This window comes from Cydia strobilella, chromosome 11 (assembly GCF_947568885.1).
Source record: "Cydia strobilella chromosome 11, ilCydStro3.1, whole genome shotgun sequence".
NCBI classification, from domain to species: domain Eukaryota; kingdom Metazoa; phylum Arthropoda; class Insecta; order Lepidoptera; family Tortricidae; genus Cydia; species Cydia strobilella.
Window position 1 is genome coordinate 2,116,234 of NC_086051.1, and position 22,166 is coordinate 2,138,399.

The 22,166-nt window shown below is 38.8% G+C and overlaps 2 protein-coding genes across 2 annotated transcripts in view; one reads left to right on the forward strand and one right to left on the reverse strand.

The window, feature by feature from the left end:
* Positions 1–22,166, forward strand: part of LOC134745358 (raf homolog serine/threonine-protein kinase Raf) — a 51,219-nt gene that overhangs the window by 11,517 nt on the left and 17,536 nt on the right. Inside the window, exons 2-15 of the mRNA XM_063679385.1 lie at positions 5,190–5,357; positions 6,409–6,475; positions 7,835–7,960; positions 9,287–9,380; positions 9,925–10,133; positions 11,071–11,219; positions 12,164–12,338; positions 13,070–13,160; positions 13,669–13,837; positions 15,759–15,828; positions 16,268–16,400; positions 17,171–17,280; positions 18,219–18,335; positions 20,074–20,273. Of these exons, the coding sequence (XP_063535455.1) occupies positions 5,190–5,357; positions 6,409–6,475; positions 7,835–7,960; positions 9,287–9,380; positions 9,925–10,133; positions 11,071–11,219; positions 12,164–12,338; positions 13,070–13,160; positions 13,669–13,837; positions 15,759–15,828; positions 16,268–16,400; positions 17,171–17,280; positions 18,219–18,335; positions 20,074–20,273 (1,878 nt within the window). The remainder of the gene's footprint in view (positions 1–5,189; positions 5,358–6,408; positions 6,476–7,834; positions 7,961–9,286; positions 9,381–9,924; positions 10,134–11,070; positions 11,220–12,163; positions 12,339–13,069; positions 13,161–13,668; positions 13,838–15,758; positions 15,829–16,267; positions 16,401–17,170; positions 17,281–18,218; positions 18,336–20,073; positions 20,274–22,166) is intronic.
* The window catches only part of LOC134745411 (reticulon-4-interacting protein 1, mitochondrial), a 128,381-nt gene continuing 127,273 nt past the window's right edge, over positions 21,059–22,166 (reverse strand). The window contains exon 9 of the mRNA XM_063679451.1: positions 21,059–21,105. The gene's annotated coding sequence lies outside the window, so the exon portion shown is untranslated. The remainder of the gene's footprint in view (positions 21,106–22,166) is intronic.

The following is a 22,166-nucleotide window of genomic DNA, read 5'->3' on the forward strand; positions in this document are numbered from 1 at the left end:
TCTTTGCTTCAACTTTCCCTTCTATGATTGCGTCTATTTTAAACAACGTTAGTTACTACAGCTCCTGCCATTTAGTGATAAAGGTTTGAACTCCTTGGAGGGCAACACGTAACATAGAGGGCGTTTTACCGAATCGTATTCAAATAGTTGGCTATTTTGAGAATTAGTTTCACCCCAGACCTACACGATGTATGAGGTAAGTCAACGAAATCCGTATCCGTGAAAAAGACTTTTCAAACTTGTACATAATAACTGTAGGTATTATGAACACGTTTCATGAAATTTGAATAGTCTTATCATAATTGTTTATACATTATTTAAAAAACACGCAATTTGCCCAACTGGGCCAAAGGCGTCTATATTTCCGTTTAATTTTTTTTTATTTTAATTACGTATAGTGCAACGTAAAAGTTACTTCACGAATTATCTTGGCAAAGAGTTGTAGAAAGCACACAGCAATAGTAGATTGTTAACCAAGGGATGAAAGGCACTCATTGCAGCCGAGGTTGTTCCGAGACTGAAATGATGCCTTTCACCCGAGTTAAACACACTACTTTTCATTTCGAATACGAGGAAAGTAAAATGCATGTGTTTTTTTTTAAACATGACTAAGTTTACATTTTTATAGTATTTCTTGAGGGTACTTTTAATTAACAATTTAGGCAAAAGTATTGTTATTTATGGAATGGGGAATTAAATATCAGAATGGAAATTGTATAACAAATTCATTTAAACCCAAATTTCAATTGCTTATTGTAATAAAAACCGGCCAAGTGCGAGTCGGACTTGCGCACCGAGGGTTCCGTACATTACATAATTTTAACAATGTATTTTTTATGTGAAACGTGAGTGAAAGGCAAATTGCGGTTTATGGCGGATTTATGACGTATTAAAAAAAACTACTTACTAGATCTCGTTCAAACCAATTTTCGGTGGAAGTTTGCATGGTAATGTACATCATATATTTTTTCAGTTTTATCATTCTCTTATTTTAGAAGTTACAGGGGGACACACACATTTTACCACTTTGGAAGTGTCTCTCGCGCAAACTATTCAGTTTATATTATTTTTGAAGACCTATCCATAGATACCCCACACGTATGGGTTTGATGAAAAATAGTTATTTGTTATACAAGGGTGCAAAGTTGTATTTTACCCGCGAGTGTTTCAACACACGAGAAGTAAAATACATTTGCGCCCGTGTGTAACACAAAACTTTTCACCTCACTATAGCGAGGAAAGTGCAACATCCACAGGCGTTAGATCATCTTCATCACTGGAATCACTCATTTCTTTACGATATTATAACAGAAAACTCTGCAAGTTGTGTATTTTTACGCGAGTCGGTGAGAAAAGGTTTTAAGTAAAAAAATTGTTGACAATGTTGACATTTCTGATGTATGAAATGTCAACGATGCGTTTTGAAATTGCATCGACTCAACTTGTGCGTTCAGAACATATATTATATATATATTATACTACTCTTTGGTTCAGAATTTTATTTAACATCATTATAAAAAAACAAACGTTTCTTATGGAATTTTAAGGTTTATGACTTAAAATCATTAAATAAAGCTAAATTTGGTATTTTTTATTACATTCTCAAACCATTTATTTAATGATAATTAATATCGAACGAACCATTATCATGAGCGTTTTACGTTTTGTTATCTGTCAAGCTACTTAAACACGCTCCATCCAAGGTCAAATTACTTTCCCTACTAGTGGATAAAACGCGTTTTTCCCCGCTTGTATTGAAGGATAAACGACAACTTTCCGAGCTAGTGAGGGGAAAAAACATTTTTGAGTTTCAGTTCCAAGTATGGGGAACCCCCAAAATTTTTTGTTTTTTTTTTTTGTGTGAAAATCTTAATGCGGTTCACAGAATACATCTACTTACCAAGTTTCAACAGTATAGTTCTGATTAGTTTCAGAGAAAAGTGGCTGTGACATACGGACGGACAGACAGACATGACGAATTTATAAGGGTTCCGTTTTTTGCCATTTGGCTACGGAACCCTAAAAATCGTACTTGGAACGTATCATTTTCTGCGCACCTTTTAGAACAACAATGACCCTCTTTCAGAGCATGAGAAATGAAAAAGAAAATTTCTATACACTAATCAAATATTTCATCACTTGGGGTTAAAGGAGAGTATTTTTTTTAAACGGTGACGCCAGTATCCCGATTGACCTTATATAAGTTTCTTGATAGTGACGGTACCTATCTAAACAACAAGGCGATATCTTCGTGACTCACTTAAATATTACATTTTACCCTCTCTTAGTTTACAAATGACAATATTTTTTACTGATATAAGTACGAAACATTTCCTAGCCGCTCAGTCGTTTACAATTTCACTTGTGATGCTGTTCTGGTTAAGAAGATGGCGGACAAAATTATAAGGTAATTATAAATTATATCTTAGTGAACCAATATAATATTTACCAGTTACGAGCGTAGGTGGATAGATAACTTAAAACACGACAAGTAAGCGTTTTTATACATTTTTATTTTACTTAAATAATATGTTGAGTGAAAAAAATCTGGCCGACTAACTAATACTAGTCATTACTTAGCTTTCTTTAATGGTAGCATACTAAACTGAGACACCCAACAACCAATCGTATTAGTTTTAGAATATATCACAAACTTTGATACATACTCTCCGTAATCTCTGGCTGATCCAGGGAAAGTCGAATCTATTTCATCGATATCTATATCATTTGCACGATAATTCCCTTTTTTAAGACGACATCCTTGCATTGGAATACCAAAATTACGGAATAAAGTTCCCGCGAATGGACTTTTACAGTTCTGATCCTTCATCATTAGTATCCATTTGGCTACTGCATATTTTCCTTTTCCAACCAAAATGGATCCTTTGATATCTGATCCAGGTATATCTTTGTCCACTGTCAGATTAACTCTGATGAGAGATTGGTTTTTCATTCCTTTGTAGATTTCAATTTTAAGGTCGTAAGGTAATGGTGTGATGTACGGTGGTTGCGGGCCCTTACAGGCTTCTATGCTTATGATTTCGACTTTGTAAGTTTTGTATGGTTTACATAAAACATAGTTAACCAAAATTATTACTATGATTGTAAATAAGGATTTCATTTCACTAAATAACACTAGCGGTTAGTAGTAAAATGGTTTCCTACGTTCTAATGACTCTTGAAAATGGATAGAATGTTCATGAGTCATTTAACATGAAAATAACTAAAATTGTCGATGGAACAATAATAAAAATGGCCATTTGTATCTGGGGGCACGGCAGTGCCAAAGCGAAGCGCAAGGGCACCTACCTTTTCTCGAAGCGCTTCGTTGTTTTTTTGAACCCTCATAACTTTGTTTTGGATTATACCAGATAAACAAAATTCTCGGGATATGATGTCAATAGTGGACTTATTAAGCATAAAAAAATTCAATTGTATAGCTCTTATACTTTAGATTTTATTCATTTCTAAAAAAAACCCGATTTCGTCACTAACTCACTCACTGATGGTCATCAAAATCTTTAGGGTACTTCCTGAAGTCCTAGGAAGCTGAAATTTAGTATGTAAGATAGTCTTAGTGCACAAACAACAAAAAAAATCAAAAACTTGAAATTTTTAGCCCCTAATTGGGTGAAAAGGGCGGTGGAATTTTGTATGGGGACACAATAACCGCTGAACCGATTTAGTTGAAATGGTATGTAGATATTTTTTGTCATGGGGAAAGATAGAGAATAGTTTTCAACCCCAAAATCGCCCCGTATGGGTGAAAAGGCGGTGGAAAAGGGAGAAAAGGGGGTTGAAGTTTGTAAGGGGAATCAGTAAAAAGCAGATTGTATAAAAGATGCCCCCAGATACGTATTTCAGAATTTTTAATAGTAAGTTAAATACTACAAGAACTATTGTATAATAAAAAATAATGAATAGTGAATAAATTTTTACCCTTACGCCCATGTGACGGTAGTGAAACGGCCAAGCCACATATTTTGACTAAGGTTTAGAGTTTGTGATGTTAGGGCTTGTAGAGTTAGAAGCTTGACTCTACAAGAGATCTGATAACTTTTTGACAGTGCGAGCCTTATATGGTTTCGGCTTGGCAACATTTTACATGAATATGTTTTTACCTATATCACAAAAATCAGATAATTAGATGCTTGTACCTACCGGTATATTTGCCTACCATTTACCTCATCTTCCTCGCGGATTTATTAATCTGTGCTCGCGGTCCGGTTGGCAACTATATAATCCCAAGAATTGACGTAGGCACTAGTTTTTACGAAAGCGACTGCCATCTGACCTTCCAACCCAGAGGGTCTTCTCCGTCGTATTACTCTTGGCAGAGCAGTCGTACGTACCCAGAAGGTAGACTAGGCCTTTAAGGTTCATCCATTAATTACGTCACACGAATTTCTAGGTTTTTTGACCCCTTGTCACAAATCAACCCTTGTGACAAATCGAATTAAGTATTATTAATATTTTACGAAAATATTTTTAACGAAAGAAATATTAGTAATTTTATAACCCAAAACTAATTAGGAAAGAAAATTAAACGAATAAAAACGATGTCCCCTTATTGGTATTAGTCCGGTTTCCTCACGATGTTTTCCTTCACCGAAAAGCGACTGGTAAATATTAGATGACATTTCGTACACAAGTTCCGAAAAACTCATTGGTACGAGCCGGGGTTTGAACCCGCGACGCGACGTGTCGCACGCTCTTATCGCTAGGCCATCAGCGCTTCTTGCCTACCATTTACCTATTGATTGCAATTGTTATCTCGCAGTTCCGAAATATTTTATTACGTAACAGAATCATGATGCTGTTATGCGCGGTTTTTTTATAGCACTTAGGAGACAAACAAGCTTACAGCGCGCCTAATAGTAAGCGGTTACAGTTGTCTAATGGACGTCACATACGTCGCCATAAATAAACAAAATATCAATTTTTAAACTAGATGTTTCTAATCATGCCCCAACATCTGCCAGCCCTTCTGCGACAGTTTACCGGGCTACCGACCTAAAGCCGAACCAAGCCAACTATGCACTGATTTGGCAAGCGACAGTGTGGAAATGCTATCATAAATGTCTTTTTTATTTATTTATCATGTCGACAGGCTCGACACTTTATCAGTCGTCAGTCGATGCAGAGTAAGCTTGGACTGATTTTAAATAAATACTCTGCTCTTAATCTAGATACCAACGCTTTTCATCTCGACGCAACATCTGCCAGCGCGTCTGCGACGGTCTTCCGTGCTATGGCTCCGGGCTCATATTGGTGATAATAGTATGCGCGCTGTGCGCAGGCGCATGGTGGGCTGTGTGCGGCGCAGTGGGCGGCGCGTGGGGCGAGGAGCACTACAGGTATATCCGTCTCTATCTCACAACTAAATAGATTCCAGACTGAGTACCTACTTCGAAAAAAGTGTGATAGAAAGATTAGAAAGAGTAGTCAAACTAAATAAAATAACTTCATTAGACAATAATGCCAACATTACAATAAGTCAAGTCAATATGTTAATTTACGAGTATCGAGGAGCACTACTGATATATCTGTCTCTGTCTCACAACAATTATGGGTGAATCAAATTTTAGAATAGTAGGTAGGTACTTATAGTTTGTCAAAGGACTGTCTCATTTCAAACATAGACAGAGATAATCATACTATCTTTGTTTTACACTAGTACTAGCACCCAAAAAAAAAACCAGCCAAGTGCGAGTCGGACTCGCGTTCCATTGTATTTTTTATGTGAAACGGGAGTGAAATGTCTTTAAAAAATCCGTAGCGGTCGGATCAAAAACTAAGTGATTATGCTCACGCTTGACTGCACATTTCTAATAGGTTTTCCTGTAATCTATAGATAAAGATCTATTTTGTGTATTTTTTTCAAAATTTTAGACCCCGTAGTTTCGGAGATAAAGGGGGGAATGGTCATTTTTTGCCTATTTTCTTGAATAACTTCTAAACTGTTTATCCTAAAATTATAAAAAATATATATTTGAGATTCTCATAATGAGCTCTTTCATTTGATATGTAACACGATATAGTTTGAAAAACTTTATTTTTCATTTTCTCATTTACCCCCCGAAAGTGGCCCCCGTGTTTATAATTCATTTGTTTACGTTACAAGTCCGTCTTTGGGTCACAAACTTACATATGTATACCAAATTTCAACTTAATTGGTCCAGTAGTTTCGGAGAAAATTGGCTGTGACAGACGGACAGACAGACAGACGCACGAGTGATCCTATAAGGGTTCCGTTTTTTTCCTTTTGAGGTACGGAACCCTAAAAAGGATGAGTATAGTTTTTTTGGTTCTTATTTACTGCCAATTTGGTTTGACCTACTATAACTTCATTTACGATATCGAAACTCTATGAAATTTATGATAAATGTTTATTTTTATTTTCCACAGACGATTATGGGAGCGAGCACATCCGGACAACGTGAAGAAACCACCCACTCCAATCACATATGAAAAGGTAAGGAAAGATTCAACAAGTGACAAATGAAGAGAAAAAACCGTACTCCCATCTTAAAGGCCGACAAAATATTGAGCGTTAAAATCTTTGGCGTAGAGGACTCGGGGTTTAAAATAAATAACACCGAATATAGTAAAATACGTAATAATAAATTGAACATACTTTTTTCTTGTATCTCCAATTCTCCATACACCCCAGGCCAAAAGTATGGAAACAACGTTGTTTTCTTTAATATCTCATGTTTCTATCTTTGTTGTATATATTTGTAAACTAAGACTTACATTAGGCAAATCCAAAAGATTAAAAATACACGCTTAATATCAAAACTAAAAAAATAAAGTAGGAAAAAGTTACATAATTACCTACCCTTTAATTACATGACAAAATGTTGAATTGGCAACTATCACAGCCAGAGTAATTTACTTTTAAAATGTTCTATTATTATTTTTACCAACTTGTCAATGAGTAGTATAAAATTCATCGCTTAAAAGATCACACTTTTCTATTGAAATACAAGCTTGTTTCCATACTTTTGGCCTGGGGTGTATGTCACTTCAGTAATCAAATAATACAAAATTTCCACAAAAGTCACACGCAAAGTCAAATATCGGTCGAGTCAGTTGATACGATCGGTTGCACTAATTACGATGTAATAACATTCAGGGTCAAAAACAAGGTTATTATCAAAACAAATAAATGCCTTTACATCATCAAAAAGCTTGTTTATCCGTCTTTCAAAAGCTGTTACTAGTTGTCGTATTTGGGCTAATGACTTTTCTTCTTTTTCCTCGGTCCCGGGATACCGCCGTTTAGCCAAAATATTTTTCGCCAAATTTCACTTCCCAACAAACTTATGGCATCAGTTTCATTTCCCAAATGAAATTTTAGCAAGTTTTTTACTTCGCAACCATTTCATTTCCCAACCCCATATTGCGAAATGAAAATGACGTACTAGGTTGGATTATGAAAATTTGCGAAATGAAATTTTGCCAAATGGAAATTTGCGTAAAATAGTTTGGGAAGTAATACTTTGGGAAACGATTTTTGGCAATACATTAGTAAACCCTCGGTCCCTCATTGCTGAGGATCGCGACCATGTATGCTCCGTCTCCTGGCCCGTAATTTAATTGGCAATCTTCATTTGTTGCTGTTTATGAGTGGTATGAAGACGACAGACACAACACAGCACAACAACAACAACAACAACAACACAGCACAACACAAGCACAAGTAACAAGAGTACAGTCGGCGATAACCGCTTGTACAAAAAATTAAATTTTTGACAAACTTATTAATTATTAATATGCGAGAATGAGAAGATGATTCTCGCGCAACTTTATTGCCTCTTCTTATTTTTAGATATTGCCGGAATTCCGCTACCATGACCACAACAACCTGAGCACGAAAAACAAGCTAAACGCGACCGAACTATCTAAAAAGAAGCCAGATCTCTACAAGAAGGCGTATACAGAGCGGCCGCCCGAGGTACTTGCATTTAAGAGACCCCTCACACGCGTCTGTCCAGACTGGTACAGGTTTTTAAAGGATCGGCAACGAGCGTGTAATATCTCCGGTGTTGCAGGCGTCCATAGGCTACGGTAACTGCTTACCATCAGGCGGGCCGTATGCTTGATTGCCACTGACGTGGTATAAAAAAAAAGCGGTATGGAAAATGGCGTCGCTGCGCTAGCGTTGCATCGAGCAGCAGCAAGGGCCTGACACTCTTTGATAGAGAAAGATAGTCTTATTGCGATTCCTATAAGGGGAAAGAGAAAATAGTGCCATGCTTTGTCTTTATCACCGACCGGGCGTTTTTTCATGGTCGGGGGCGATAATTCCAAGTCGTCCCGCCATCAAATTTTTCCCTTAAATCCGCCAATAGAAACATAAGAAATAATCCGCTTTGAAAATCAGTTATCCTAAAAAAATATTAAGACCCAACATTAAAATGTCATTAATAAAGAATCCATAATAATCCATTCAGCCCTGTCGCTTGTCATTTCCCACCATCCTATGTAAGATGCCTCCAAGTCGTCCCGCCATCTAATTTTCCCCTTAAAGCCGCCAATAGAAACATAAGAAATAATCCGCTTTGAAAATCAGTTATCCTAAAAAATATTAAGACCCAACATTAAATTTTCATTAATAAAAATTTACACAAGAGCTGGTGCCAGATGTCTGTGAAGATGTTTATATTTCAGTTGATTATTGACATCGAACTTAAACTATCGTGAGATATAATTCAAAATATTTAGATCAGAACGGTTTCACTCACTATTATTTTTAGTCGCTTTTGGCGACATGTTTCGGATTCTTTGGGAATCCTTCCTCAGGCACGAGTGTCCGCGGCGCTTGTACGTCGTGCAAAGAATCCGAAACATGTCGCCAAAAGCGACTAAAAATAATAGTGAGTGAAACCGTTCTGATCTAAATATTTTGATTATATATGATATTTTGAGTCTTTGGAGTGAGCGTGTTGTCGCCTTCTTGAATGCCTATACTAATTACTTTATTACTCTCTTTTTTTTCTTGCCTTTTGTCTTCATTGCTAAGTTAATTTGTATTTTAGTTACTCCCTTATTAGTTATCATTTGTATACGCTCTGTTTACATATGTGGCTGCGATAGTGCGCAACCTTAGTATAGTACCTATTAGTTTGTATCATGTCACTACCTGTGAGTTCCTATAATTGGCTTCCTGTATCAACTATAATTTTTATGTTAATGTCACAGCTGTTGGATCTCCAAATAAATAAAATAAAATAAAAAATATACATATTTTATTTAGATACACATTATTGTATTATTTTAGGTGATGAGTGACATCTGTGCACAGATCCAGGATAATATGAGGTTTGACTGTTTCCCGCAAGATGGTGGTAATGAGAAGGACTGTGTGCAAAGAGGTATGTATTTTATTCTTTTTTTAAGGCTTTGTTGGCTAGTGAATCTACTAATGCGTAATAAATAACTGTCAGACAGTTTATTACGCCTTAGTAGATGAATGTTTAAACATATATTTAAAATCATAATTTTCTAGCATTAAAATTCAACATTCATGCACTTTTCAATTTATTTAAGCGTATGGCGCATCAAGTTTATCTACCCCATTAAAACGAATATTATCACTTGAAGTGGAATACCTAGGTTTTCCCGAGGGGCTACAGTATGGGGTTCTTCAAAAAAAAGGGTACAGGTTTTTAAAGGGTCGGCAACGCGCGTGTAATATCTCTGGTATTGCAGGCGTCCATAGGCTACGGTAACTGCTTACCATCAGGCGGGCCCTATGCTTGATTGCCACTGACGTGGTATAAAAAAAAACCTAATACAAGTAGCATACTGTAACATTTCATGGACGTAACCAAAATGGGTTTAGCCTTATTGCGATTGTACCCTGCTTCTAAATCTGAATTAGCACAAATTAATTGTAAATAAATGATTTACTTTCAGGTTGTTGCTGGCTCCCCGCGAAAACCAAAGGCGCCCCATACTGCTACTACCCTCCGCAATACGACACATACCGTTTCGCGAACATGACTGAAACTAAGCATGGTGCCACAGCGTACTACCAGCGAATGCGGCCTTCTGGCTACCCCGCCGACTTCGAAATAGCCAGGATGGACTTTAAATACCTGTCTGATGATGTTCTTCAAATTAAGGTCGGTTGTGACTGCTATATATTTTACTTCTAATGTAGTCAATGCGCCAGTGCCATATTCCTACAACTCTCCTCAATACGATACTTACCTTTGCGCAAACATGGCCGAAACTAAGCACGGTGCCACAGCGTACTACTAGCGCATGTGGCCTTCCGGCTACCCCGCCGACTTCGAAATAGCCAGGATGGACTTCAAGAACCTGTCCAATGATGTTCTTCAGATCAAGGTCGGTTGTGACTGAGATACCCTGCATCTAATGTGACCAATGCGTCAGTGCCATATATCTACTACTCTCCTCAATACGACACTTACCGCTTCGTAAATATGACCGAAACCAAAGATTCATTGGTTAAAGTGGGCGCTTCGAATTTGACAGCTTCACGAGATGGCGCTGTACGACTCAATACATTATGCAGTAACTTTTCTTGACAAAAATGGAAGTGACTATTCTGTTCTAGTTTCCATGTGAACTTTTTTAATAGATAAATAGAAAAATGAGTCCCACCGAGTCTCTTTCGCCAGTATCTTGTCGAGGCTTGGTGTAGGTTAGAACCAGGGGCAGTTTTTGACATTGTTAGGTTACCACCGGGTTGATGATGAAAACTAATACTTGTACCAATATTTTAACATTATTCGTTCGCTACCAACATAATAACAACCAATTTACAATAAATATTCCAAGACGTCTACACTGTAACTCGTCTGTCGACGAACTGCCCCTTGTCACAGTGTACCCGCCTTTTAATAACAATTCAAGATGGCGGGAACCAGTGACAAGTAAGGGTCAACTGATACTCTTTTTTAAGCTAATCGTAAAAGTAAGAATGATCAAAATATAAGCTATTAATAAATAATGATCCTTACAAACAGTGTTGCTAACAACATTAATAAGTGTATTGTAATGCTTACATTTAATGTTCTGTATTTCTGTTATTAGATCTATGACGCCGAAAACAAGCGCTTCGAGCCTCCGTACCCCGAGATGCCCATGGTCCCCGAGCCCATCTCCAACCTCAAGTACCGCGTGCAGATTGAGAGCGCTACCGTTGGCTTTAAGGTCATAAGGAATTCTGATAACGTCACCCTGTAAGTATTATTTATTTATTTATTTTAAACTTTATTGCACAAGAACAAGTACAAAAGGCGGACTTAATGCCTTGAGGCATTCTCTACCAGTCAACCACTGGGCCAAACAGAAATTGTTAAGGTGGGTGCAGTGTGAAGTATTCAACAAGTATCAAGTCTGTTTTTTAAAATATGGTCGTTTTTAAAATATGCGTCGTAGAGTAGCGATGTTCTTTTCACACTAAATATAATGAACGTCGAGTTTTCGGAAAATACCGTAGATAAGAAAGTAACTAATTAACTAAATTAAATTTGTCACAGAGTCAGGCTGAGACGTATCGGTTTCGTTTATTTTTGCTTTTACGTATAAACGATAAACCGGTAATAGGTCTATACCTATGTTGTTATCGTTATTAATTGAAAATGTACGTCAATAAAACAAAAACATGAATTTTTCACGCAATATTTATTTTTAATTTATTACATTTCACAGTATAACAGTAATCCAATGCACTATATTTCATATCAAACCGCCTAGGGTATCAAATCAATATGATCTAGTGATATTTGGCTGCGGTTTTCTGTAAGGTGGAGGTACTTCCCCAGTTGGGGTCTGCTCTAGATCTGGAATGACATCCGCTGTGCTGTGCCCTACCACACAAAGCGAGATGACATTTACAGTGCCCATACCTCTCTGATACTAGTATTTATAGGGAAATCAATAAGCGAAAAATAAAATTAAACGCACATGCAATGATGAAAACTGGTAACTTACAGTCACTGTGTCGTCCCGTTTTTCTTAGATTGATTTGAAAGGGACGACACTACAGTCTCTTTTTTGCCAGACTGTAGCTCTCTATATCGTGACTTTTATTACCCGTTCTTGTAATTTCAGTCATGCCTGACAGATATAACACTTTCATGGAATCTATGTTTATTATGCTAAAAAATTGAACTTTTTCCAGTATAAACACTCAAGATGTGGGCGGTCTCATCCTATCCGACAAATTCCTCCAACTGTCGGCCATTTTACCCTCTTCTCAAATCTACGGCCTCGGCGAGCGACAGTCCCGGTTCAAACACGACATGGACTGGAAGACGTACGCTATGTTTAACTACGACGCCGCGCCTACTGAGAACGTGAGTTTATCTGTCTCATTCTGGTAAGAGTGAATTGCCTTATTTACTATCAATTATCATACATGACCGCTCTGGTTGAAGTCACCGACGACATTGGCCTTAATATCGAAAGAAAAAACTGTCTATTCTGGTTCTTCTCGATTTTAGTAGCGCATTTAATACAGTGGGCTTTGATATTTTACTCTTTATCTATCGATCTTTAAATTTTTCCCATAACAGCTTATCTTGGTTCCGCGATTCTGTATGGTAGGCGCCAGCGTGTTATGCTCGATTATGGGTTTTTGGATTGGCGCGAACTCTTCGCTGGTGTTCCACAGGGAGGAGTGCTTTCCCCTCTACTCTTCTCTATCTTCATTAATGGTATCACAGTCCCTTAAATCCTCTTACCATCTTTATGCGGACGACCTACAGATCTATGCAGCGGCTGGCATTGATGATGTCCCTTTGCTAGTCAGTCAAATAAATGATACCCTCTTCTCATCAGCGTAGCAAAACCGTCTCGTGTGATGCGGAAGGGTCCTGGATTTTCCTCAGGCTACCTTCCCCCCACACAGTCCTACCGCTCTATTGCCGCTCTAGTGCTCTAGTACTCTAGCGCCCTAGTGTTATAGAGCCCAAGTCAGGTTTAAAAAAAATAAAAAAATATTAGCATGGTTTTATTGAAATATTCTACGTGGCCTATGCCGGTATGGAACATGGATCTGTGTTAATGTTCCCTACTCTTATTACAGACAAACTTGTACGGGACCCACCCCTTCTACTTGAACCTGGAGCCCAGCGGGAATAGCCACGGCATGCTTCTGCTCAACTCGTACGCCATGGGTGAATAACTTAGTCAATATATTCCTTATTCAAATAGGCCTAGCAACAAGCATTTTTATATTGTTAAGATTTACAAATATTACCTTAATCTAAACATCAGAGTAATATATTGATGCGGTTATTGTTGTTCTTAAAAACATTGAATTATTATAGATATGTCAAACTTTATTATTTTCAATCACACTTAATCCCACGGTGTCCACTTATTACAAAAAAAGCTGTTACAATTCTAAAGTTGACATTTTGGTCTCAAGCATATTTTCTACTTAAACATGTCACTCATCTACATTATTCGGCTATTTTACATCGCATGTTTTTTTTCTTTATTGTATTCAACAGCAAGTTGTTTTATACGAGATAATGCCTACTTACGGTTGCAGTATAAATGTGACGTTTTCAAGCAAAAGGTACCACTTTGTCGTTTACCATAACGATGAAATTTGCGTGTATCTTAATACGAATTGCTATTGCGACGTAATTTCGTTGAAATCCGTTCTTCTGTTTCCAGACGTGATCCTCCAGCCAGCACCGGCTATAACCTACCGAAGTACCGGCGGCGTGTTGAATCTGTTCCTGTTGGCCGGCCCCTCCCCCGCGCAGGTGGCCGCGCAGTACACGGGGCTAGTCGGGCGGCCCGCCATGCCGCCGTACTGGGCGCTCGGCTTCCACCTCTGCAAGTAAGTTGTAGCTAACCGTTCTAGCTATAACCTACCGAAGTACCGGCGGCGTGTTGAATCTGTTCCTGTTGGCCGGCCCCTCCCCCGCGCAGGTGGCCGCGCAGTACACGGGGCTAGTCGGGCGGCCCGCCATGCCGCCGTACTGGGCGCTCGGCTTCCACCTCTGCAAGTAAGTTGTAGCTAACCGTTCTAGCTATAACCTACCGAAGTACCGGCGGCGTGTTGAATCTGTTCCTGTTGGCCGGCCCCTCCCCCGCGCAGGTGGCCGCGCAGTACACGGGGCTAGTCGGGCGGCCCGCCATGCCGCCGTACTGGGCGCTCGGCTTCCACCTCTGCAAGTAAGTTGTAGCTAACCGTTCTAGCTATAACCTACCGAAGTACCGGCGGCGTGTTGAATCTGTTCCTGTTGGCCGGCCCCTCCCCCGCGCAGGTGGCCGCGCAGTACACGGGGCTAGTCGGGCGGCCCGCCATGCCGCCGTACTGGGCGCTCGGCTTCCACCTCTGCAAGTAAGTTGTAGCTAACCGTTCTAGCTATAACCTACCGAAGTACCGGCGGCGTGTTGAATCTGTTCCTGTTGGCCGGCCCCTCCCCCGCGCAGGTGGCCGCGCAGTACACGGGGCTAGTCGGGCGGCCCGCCATGCCGCCGTACTGGGCGCTCGGCTTCCACCTCTGCAAGTAAGTTGTAGCTAACCTCTACCAAACCATTACTATGTGGACAAGTTTGAGAACAAATACAATTATTTTATTAAATATTTTGGTTTGTGTTTTTTAAAGTACACTACTATATATAAAGTAAAAACTGTAATAGATGTCATATATTAAAGAAAAAGTGACGAAGCCCTACAGTGGTGAAGGCCGGATTCGAACCGGCGTCTTTAGCTATCGCGGCTAACGCCATGAACCCCTAGGCTACCCCGCCACGGCGGTGCCCGGAATTTATATATAGTAGTGTGACTACATTAAAAAAAACACATCAAAATATTTAATAAAATAATTATATTTGTTCTCAAACTTGTTCATAGATGGCAGCACCAGTCTCTCTCGCTACAACGTAAATCCGTAAGGAGTTCGTTTAGGAGGTGCGAGCGCGCACTGCTTGCCCTTAGAGCTGGTCAAAGACGCCTAGTCTTACTAAGATGGCATATAGTCGAGAAATTCGGACGGGCACCGCCGTGGCGGGGTGGCCTAGGGGTTCATGGCGTTAGCCGCGATAGCTAAAGACGCCAGTTCGAATCCGGCCTTCACCACTGGAGGGCTTCGTCACTTTTTCTTTAATACATGACATCTATTACAGTTTTTAACATTACTATGTGGATTTCAGTTTGTGTCCTTCGCGGCTCAGTCAAGTAAGACTCTTAGCAGTCTTAGCTAACGCTCTACGGAACCTTTACCACCAAATTGTGTTTTTGTTTCTGCTGTGTGACGCTGTTTGGCCGTGTCGCAATATTGGATACTCTGCCACAGAATACATAAATAGTACTAGGTACAGACACTAGACTTACATTGACCGGGATATAGACCGTGATTACCTTTTGCCGCTTTTACTTTTGGTCTGTATCCCGGTCAATGTACGTCTAGTAAAACGCGTCTATTACGACAGATATGACCGCTAGGTGGCGCAAGCGCGAACAGGTGTCCGTTCCGTAGCGGTTCGCGGCAACTACTATGGCTAGGCCTCAGAACTGGGGACGGCCGCGGGTACTTGTAGCGCGGAGTGAGTCACGCCTGACTGCTTAAAGTTTGTATGGCGGCTCTTCGCTCTTAAGTACCTACCACTATACTTATATTACCCACCTATGGTACAGACCGCGCCATATAATCCCCTTTGGAATGCGTCGCCGCGCACTATCATAAAATCATAATGTATGCGTAAACCAATTTGCTTGAATTCTGATCTGATTTACAAACACATTGTTTCAGATTCGTCTACGGCAGTTTGAACGTGACTAGAGACGTGTGGCAGAAGAATAGAGATGCTGGCATTCCATTTGTAAGTTGCCTTAAGTCCCCGGCAAGCTCGGCCGAATTTCATTCTCATTTTAAAACTACGTATTGGATTGTAATGAAACTTTGCACATACAATGACATGAGGTATATCTAGGTCTGTAATTCGTTTATATAGCTCCAGTTTATAAAACAAATGAAATAGAGCAAGAACAAGTTTTGTATGAAAAACGTAAATTCGCTTTATTTTTTTAACTATGGTATCTGAAGCTACATAAAGTAATTACAGACATAGATATACCTTATCCTGTTAGGATTAATTAAATTGGATTTAAAGAATGTCTATAACTTATTGAACCGTTATAATTTGTAAATAAAAATACCGCAAATTGAAAAATGTAGGTGCAAAGTCATAACCACTCATGTATTTTTTTAGAGACAAAATTTGCTAGATTACTTAAGCGATTTGTTTAATATTTTCTCAGGATGTCCAATGGAACGATCTGGATTATATGAACAACTCAAACGACTTCACGTACGACAAGGTGAAATACGCCGGTCTACCAGAATTCGTCGACGAATTGCATAAAGACGGGATGCACTACGTAGTGCTTATAGGTGAGTACTATCAAACAGGATATAATAGGACAGAGCGGTACTGTCATAGTAAATTTTGTAGCCACAGTAAATTCACTGCCATCTATCGACACGATCTAAATATTTTGATATACTACTGTATTCACTTTACGTAAGATTGCATTTGGCCATTATTATTCACAACGACGGGACTTAATCGCGTAAAATAAGTTTTAAGTAGTCTTCTCCGAGACCACGGGGACAACGCCGTCCTCGAAACGTCGGAGGTAAATTTAAAACTTATTTTACGCGATTAAGTCCCGTCGTTGTAAATAATAATGAGTAAAAATCGTGAAAGTTTAAATCAGTGTATTGCATTTATCATCAAAATATTTATGGTATTTTCTATAAAATGGGACCTTATTATCGATCACTTGTCGATGGCGCTTACGCTATTATAAACGATGTTTCGATATATAAATACAATGCCGCGCGACGCTGTGCGGCGTAAGCGCCATCGACAATAAGGTCCCTTTTCATAGAAAATAATAAAAAAATAAAAAAAATCTCCGTACTAAATTATTCCCATCTTCTTATTAATTTTCTGCAATTTCTTGTCGGACTATATGTACAATATGCATGTATTGTTTGTCATTTGTACTTAGTAATAAGTTTTTATTAATAGTCGTTTACATATAAGAAACTATAGGTCTATTGCCAGAAAAATGTTACTTTAAATACTCATCTGTTTTATAAGACTGTTTGTTTCTTAATAAATAATAAAAAAAAAAAATGCCCCGTTTGTGGTCCAGATCCCGGCGTGAGCGCGGGCGAGCCTCCCGGCGAGTACCCTCCCTTCGACCGCGGCGTGGCGCTGGACATCTTCATCAAGAATTCTACTAAACAACCTTTCATTGCAAAGGTATGTAAACCACAATTACTTAAACCGGACATAAAATTTACCTGATAATTTGTGACGTTTTCAAGCGAAAGGTACCACATTTTCGCTTACAATAAGGATGAAATTTGCTTGTATCTTTATACGATATCTTTATAATCTGTCAGAGTGCGGTATCTTTTCTTAAAAACTATCCCGCAGTTGAAAATAATAGTAAATTTTACATGATACAATTTGTGTGAGTAGTTGTAATTGTAACAAATAACTATTATCGCGTTGTACGGCATAGCCGTTTGTTATACATTTGTTGTTGTCAATAATGACGTTGTCAAGTACTGCCATAGACAGTAGACAAGATGGCGCTGGTCGCCGCTGCAAAGGCTGCGTTCAGCTTATGGTTGGGCCGTGTGGTACGGCTGCGATCGTGGCCCAAAATGGTCTCGCCGGAAGATCAGCGCTGACTTTCGGGTCAGCATTATGCTGAGGCGAGACCATTTTCGTGGTAAACTTTAACTCCTACCTATTTTATAAATGCTTATAGCTTTAGTTATACTTCTGTATGTAATTTTAGTTTTAAGTTTATCACGAATAAAACATTTGATTCTTGATTCTAACATAACAAAGTTAAAAGACTGATTGTATTGGCCTGATGACAAATTTTGAAATCCCTTTTAATATTGTCGGTACACTTGTATTAGTTCCGAAAAACAATATTTAAAAACGACTCACGACCTAGTCGAACATATTTAAATTTTAGTTATTATTAAACATTTTTTGTAAATTAATCTATTTACTTCTAGTAAGAAGTAAATTTATCTATTTACTTCTAGTAAGAAATAAATAAATAAATTAAATAAATCAATATTATTAGGTAGTAAATAGATAGGTTAGTAAAACTAACCTAACCTTACTGCATCTTAAACGTCACACCATCATTCTATGCATATTTTCACTTGTCACAGACGTGGAACAAGATATCGACGGCATATCCAGACTTCACGCATCCCAGCGCCACCGCTTATTGGGTCGAGATGATGACTAGTTTACACAAGGAAGTACCTTTCGACGGAGCCTGGATTGTGAGTACTAAAACTTGATTTCCTCCTACGCTGACATCGGTCGCTGACGTCGGTCGAGCGTACGTATTAACACAACAAATTATAATATTGTTTTCGGTTACCGCGATAGTTACTCATGAAATAAAAGTATGAAAACAGATTATATCGCATATATTGAATTTATAATATATCCCGACGTTTCGAACCCTTACAGCGTTCGTGGTCAACGGGTAACAGCGGGTGAGTCACCCGTTGACCACGAACGCTGTAAAGGGTTCGAAACGTATGTATTATAAATTCAATATACGCGATATAATCCGTTTTCATAGTTTTATTTCACAACAAATTATCTTAGTTTGACTACCATTTCGTTTGTATCTCTCTCAGTTACTTAAAGGTTAGCTGGAAGAGATCCCTTAAGGGGATAAGTTCGCCTTTGTACACATTTACTGTATTCTCTCTGTGTTATGTACTTGTTTTGTGCAATAAGTGTTTACTACTTCTACAATGTTCTATGGGCCCGCACAGCGACGCTGACGTCCGCGGCAATTTTTTTTTCCGACGGTACGCTCGACCGACGTCAGCGTAGGAGGAAATCAGGCCTCGATCAAGATTTTACTTGTGAAACTTTTTACTTAACCAATTAAATTCGATTTTTTTCACAAAATACAAGAATGACGATATGCCGCTTTAAACTTTCACGATTTTTACTCATTATTATCATAGAGTAACTTATACTAGAGCGGTACTGTCATAGTAAATTTTGTAACCACAGTAAATTCACTGCCATCTATCGACACAGTTTAAAACTAAAAATGAAGATTTATAAAAATACGATAAAATGTATTTAAATATAGATAAATGATTTTTTTTATTTGCATTAATTATTTTTATGATTTTGACCCGTGTTCTTTCACTGATATGCGTAAAAAATGTTAAATAACAAACGAAACCGTCAACGCCATCTATACGACAGTAGGACAAAGCTAGTAGCGCCCTCTGATCGAGAGTCAAATTTTCTTGATTTTCGGGGCACGTTTTTTCCTTAGACTGTATCCATCTATTACGGAGTTATATATATCTTTGTTATTATTCACAACGACGACGTTCAATTTAATAAACAAGACCAAGTGCGGGTAGTCTGAAAAACTCGCGCGGCTAGAAGATGTTGATGTCAACTTTAGCCAGTCTTCTCCGAGACCACGGGGACAACGCCGTCCTCGAAATGACGGAATTAAATTTAAAACTTATTTTACGCGATTAAGTCCCGTCGTTGTGAATAATAATGACGATATGCCTTTCTTTCGAAGAAGAAACTTGTGAATCACTTTGTTATAGACTACCTACACTCCTACAGTATCTGTTGGTTGACCAGTGTATATTTAATTAAACAGGTAGCATTACACAGCTCTTTATTTATCTTCCAACTTACGTTAAGCATTTTACAATATTTTTACAAAAGTAAAAAAAAATCTACATGTTAAACATACAAAATATGTAAAATATTACACATTATTTTTGTATGGCGCAGTCGGTAGGACATACCTAAATATTAGTATCCAGGAGTCGTAGCACGGTACGCTTATCACCATACCTGTCACGTTCTAACAAGTATGTGAGTGCGAAAGTGACGGACTTAGTGATAGGGGAAACCATGCTGCGCGGGCTGGTCTTTTTGACAAATACCTTATACGTAGATATAAAACGAATCCTCTAATGTTTCTTTTAAATACGTATAAATTAAATATTTCCCTGGCAGGACATGAACGAGCCATCCAACATGCTATCCGGCCCCCTCCACGGCTCCTGCGCCCCAGAGGACCTCCCATACAAGCCCCATACATCCGGCGCAGACGGTCTCCGCTCTAAGACCATTTGTATGGATGCCCAACACTATGCCGGCTCCCATAGAGACTGGCACAACTTGTACGCGCTCACTGAAGCCGTCGCCACGGACTTGTGAGTAGCCATGCAAGACATTCACATACAAGCTCCAATACAAGCCCCATGCATCGGGAGCCGACGGTCTCCGCAACAAAACCATTTGTATGGACGCACCATCTCCTATAGAGATTGGCACAACTTGTACTCGCTTACTGAGTACCAGCCTTAAAGTTTGTAGTCTATGATTGTTCATTATTTTAGTATGTGGGTATTTTTGCACTTTGTAATTTTTCCTCAGTCACCCGTTGACCACGAACGCTGTAAAGGGTTCGAAACGTCGGGATGTATTATAAATTCAATATACGCGATATAATCCGTTTTCATAGTTTTATAATATTAGGTAGTTAATAAATGTTTAGTGCTACCACAGATTAATAAATAGTTACTACGTAACAGATACATCATTCCCATACAAAAGCGAAAATACCTACTCTATAATAGCCTACAAAATCTTAATAATAATACCTGCTGCTCAGGACGAGAAGAAATGTACCATAAGTATGCGCACAAAGAGCCGAGACTGCCTTACTCGCCGTGCGAGCCACGTGCCAACGCGTCATCGTAAGAATGCGCTAGGGTTGTACTGTTACTTATGTTATTATTGTAATAAAACGAATGTTGCGAATCAACTATATTTTATATTGGTCAATCAAATATTTAAAAACAACACTTATAATACCTGACTCAAAAAACTCCTTAATTTACGATTTATCTACTTATGTTCAAATAAATAAATAGTGACAAAATTCATAAAGATAGATTTTAAATACTACTCACCTTTCTTCGTCTCTCGGAAATGAAAAAACCGGCCAAGTGCGAGTCGGACTTGCCCACCGAGGGTTCCGTACTTTTTAGTATTTGTTGTTATAGCGGCAACAGAAATACATCATCTGTGTAAATTTCAACTGTCACGGTTCATGAGATACAGCCTGGTGACAGACGGACAGCGGCAGCGGAGTCTTAGTAATAGCATAGAGTAACTTATACTAGAGCGGTACTGTCATAGTAAATTTTGTAACCCCAGTAAATTCACTGCCATCTGTCGACACACTTTAAAACTAAAAATGAAGATTTATAAAAATACGATAGAATGTATTTAAATATAGATAAATGATTTTTTTTATTTGCATTAATTATTTTTATGATTTTGACCCATGTTCTTTCACTGATATGCGTTAAAATTGTTAAATAACAAACGAAACCGTCAACGCCATCTATACGACTGTAGGCCAAAACTAGTAGCGCCCTCTGAACGAGAATCAAATTTTCTTGATTTTCGAGGCACGTTTTTTCCTTAGACTGTATCCATCTATTACGGAGTTATATCTATCTTTGGTAATAGGGTGCCGTTTTTACCCTTTGGGTAAGGAACCCTAAAAAAACGACAAATTTTCTTTTGTTTTTTGACTTTTACACCCATCTACTGCACAATAATTACGTGGTTTCGGTATTTCGAAGCGTAAGCGCGGGAAACGTGCGGTGCGAGTGCTCAGGCGGGCGTTCGGCGGCCCTCTGTCGATTATATCGTCGACGATACGCCGAGCGGTAGGCATATAGCGCGTGGCTTTGAGCGAGTGAAGGAGGCCTGGTGCTACTGCTAGAAAAAACTCACTCAATCTTTTGTGTTTAGCCGATGTGTGATAAAACAAACTGTAAGGTTACAAATTGAGTGGAATTTCCAGCGGCGGCGACCACGGCGTCCATACAAATGCAACCGCGCGTACAAGAACATAAACAAACGCAAACAAATACACATAAACAAATACAAACAAAGAAATAAAAACGTAAACGTATACAAATACGTGTACGCGTACAAATGTAAACGTATGCGAGCGGCCTCAGTGCGCGCTGCTCAAATCCGTTGAACGCTAGACGCTAGATGCTTCCCTGTTCGCTCATCACTGAGCC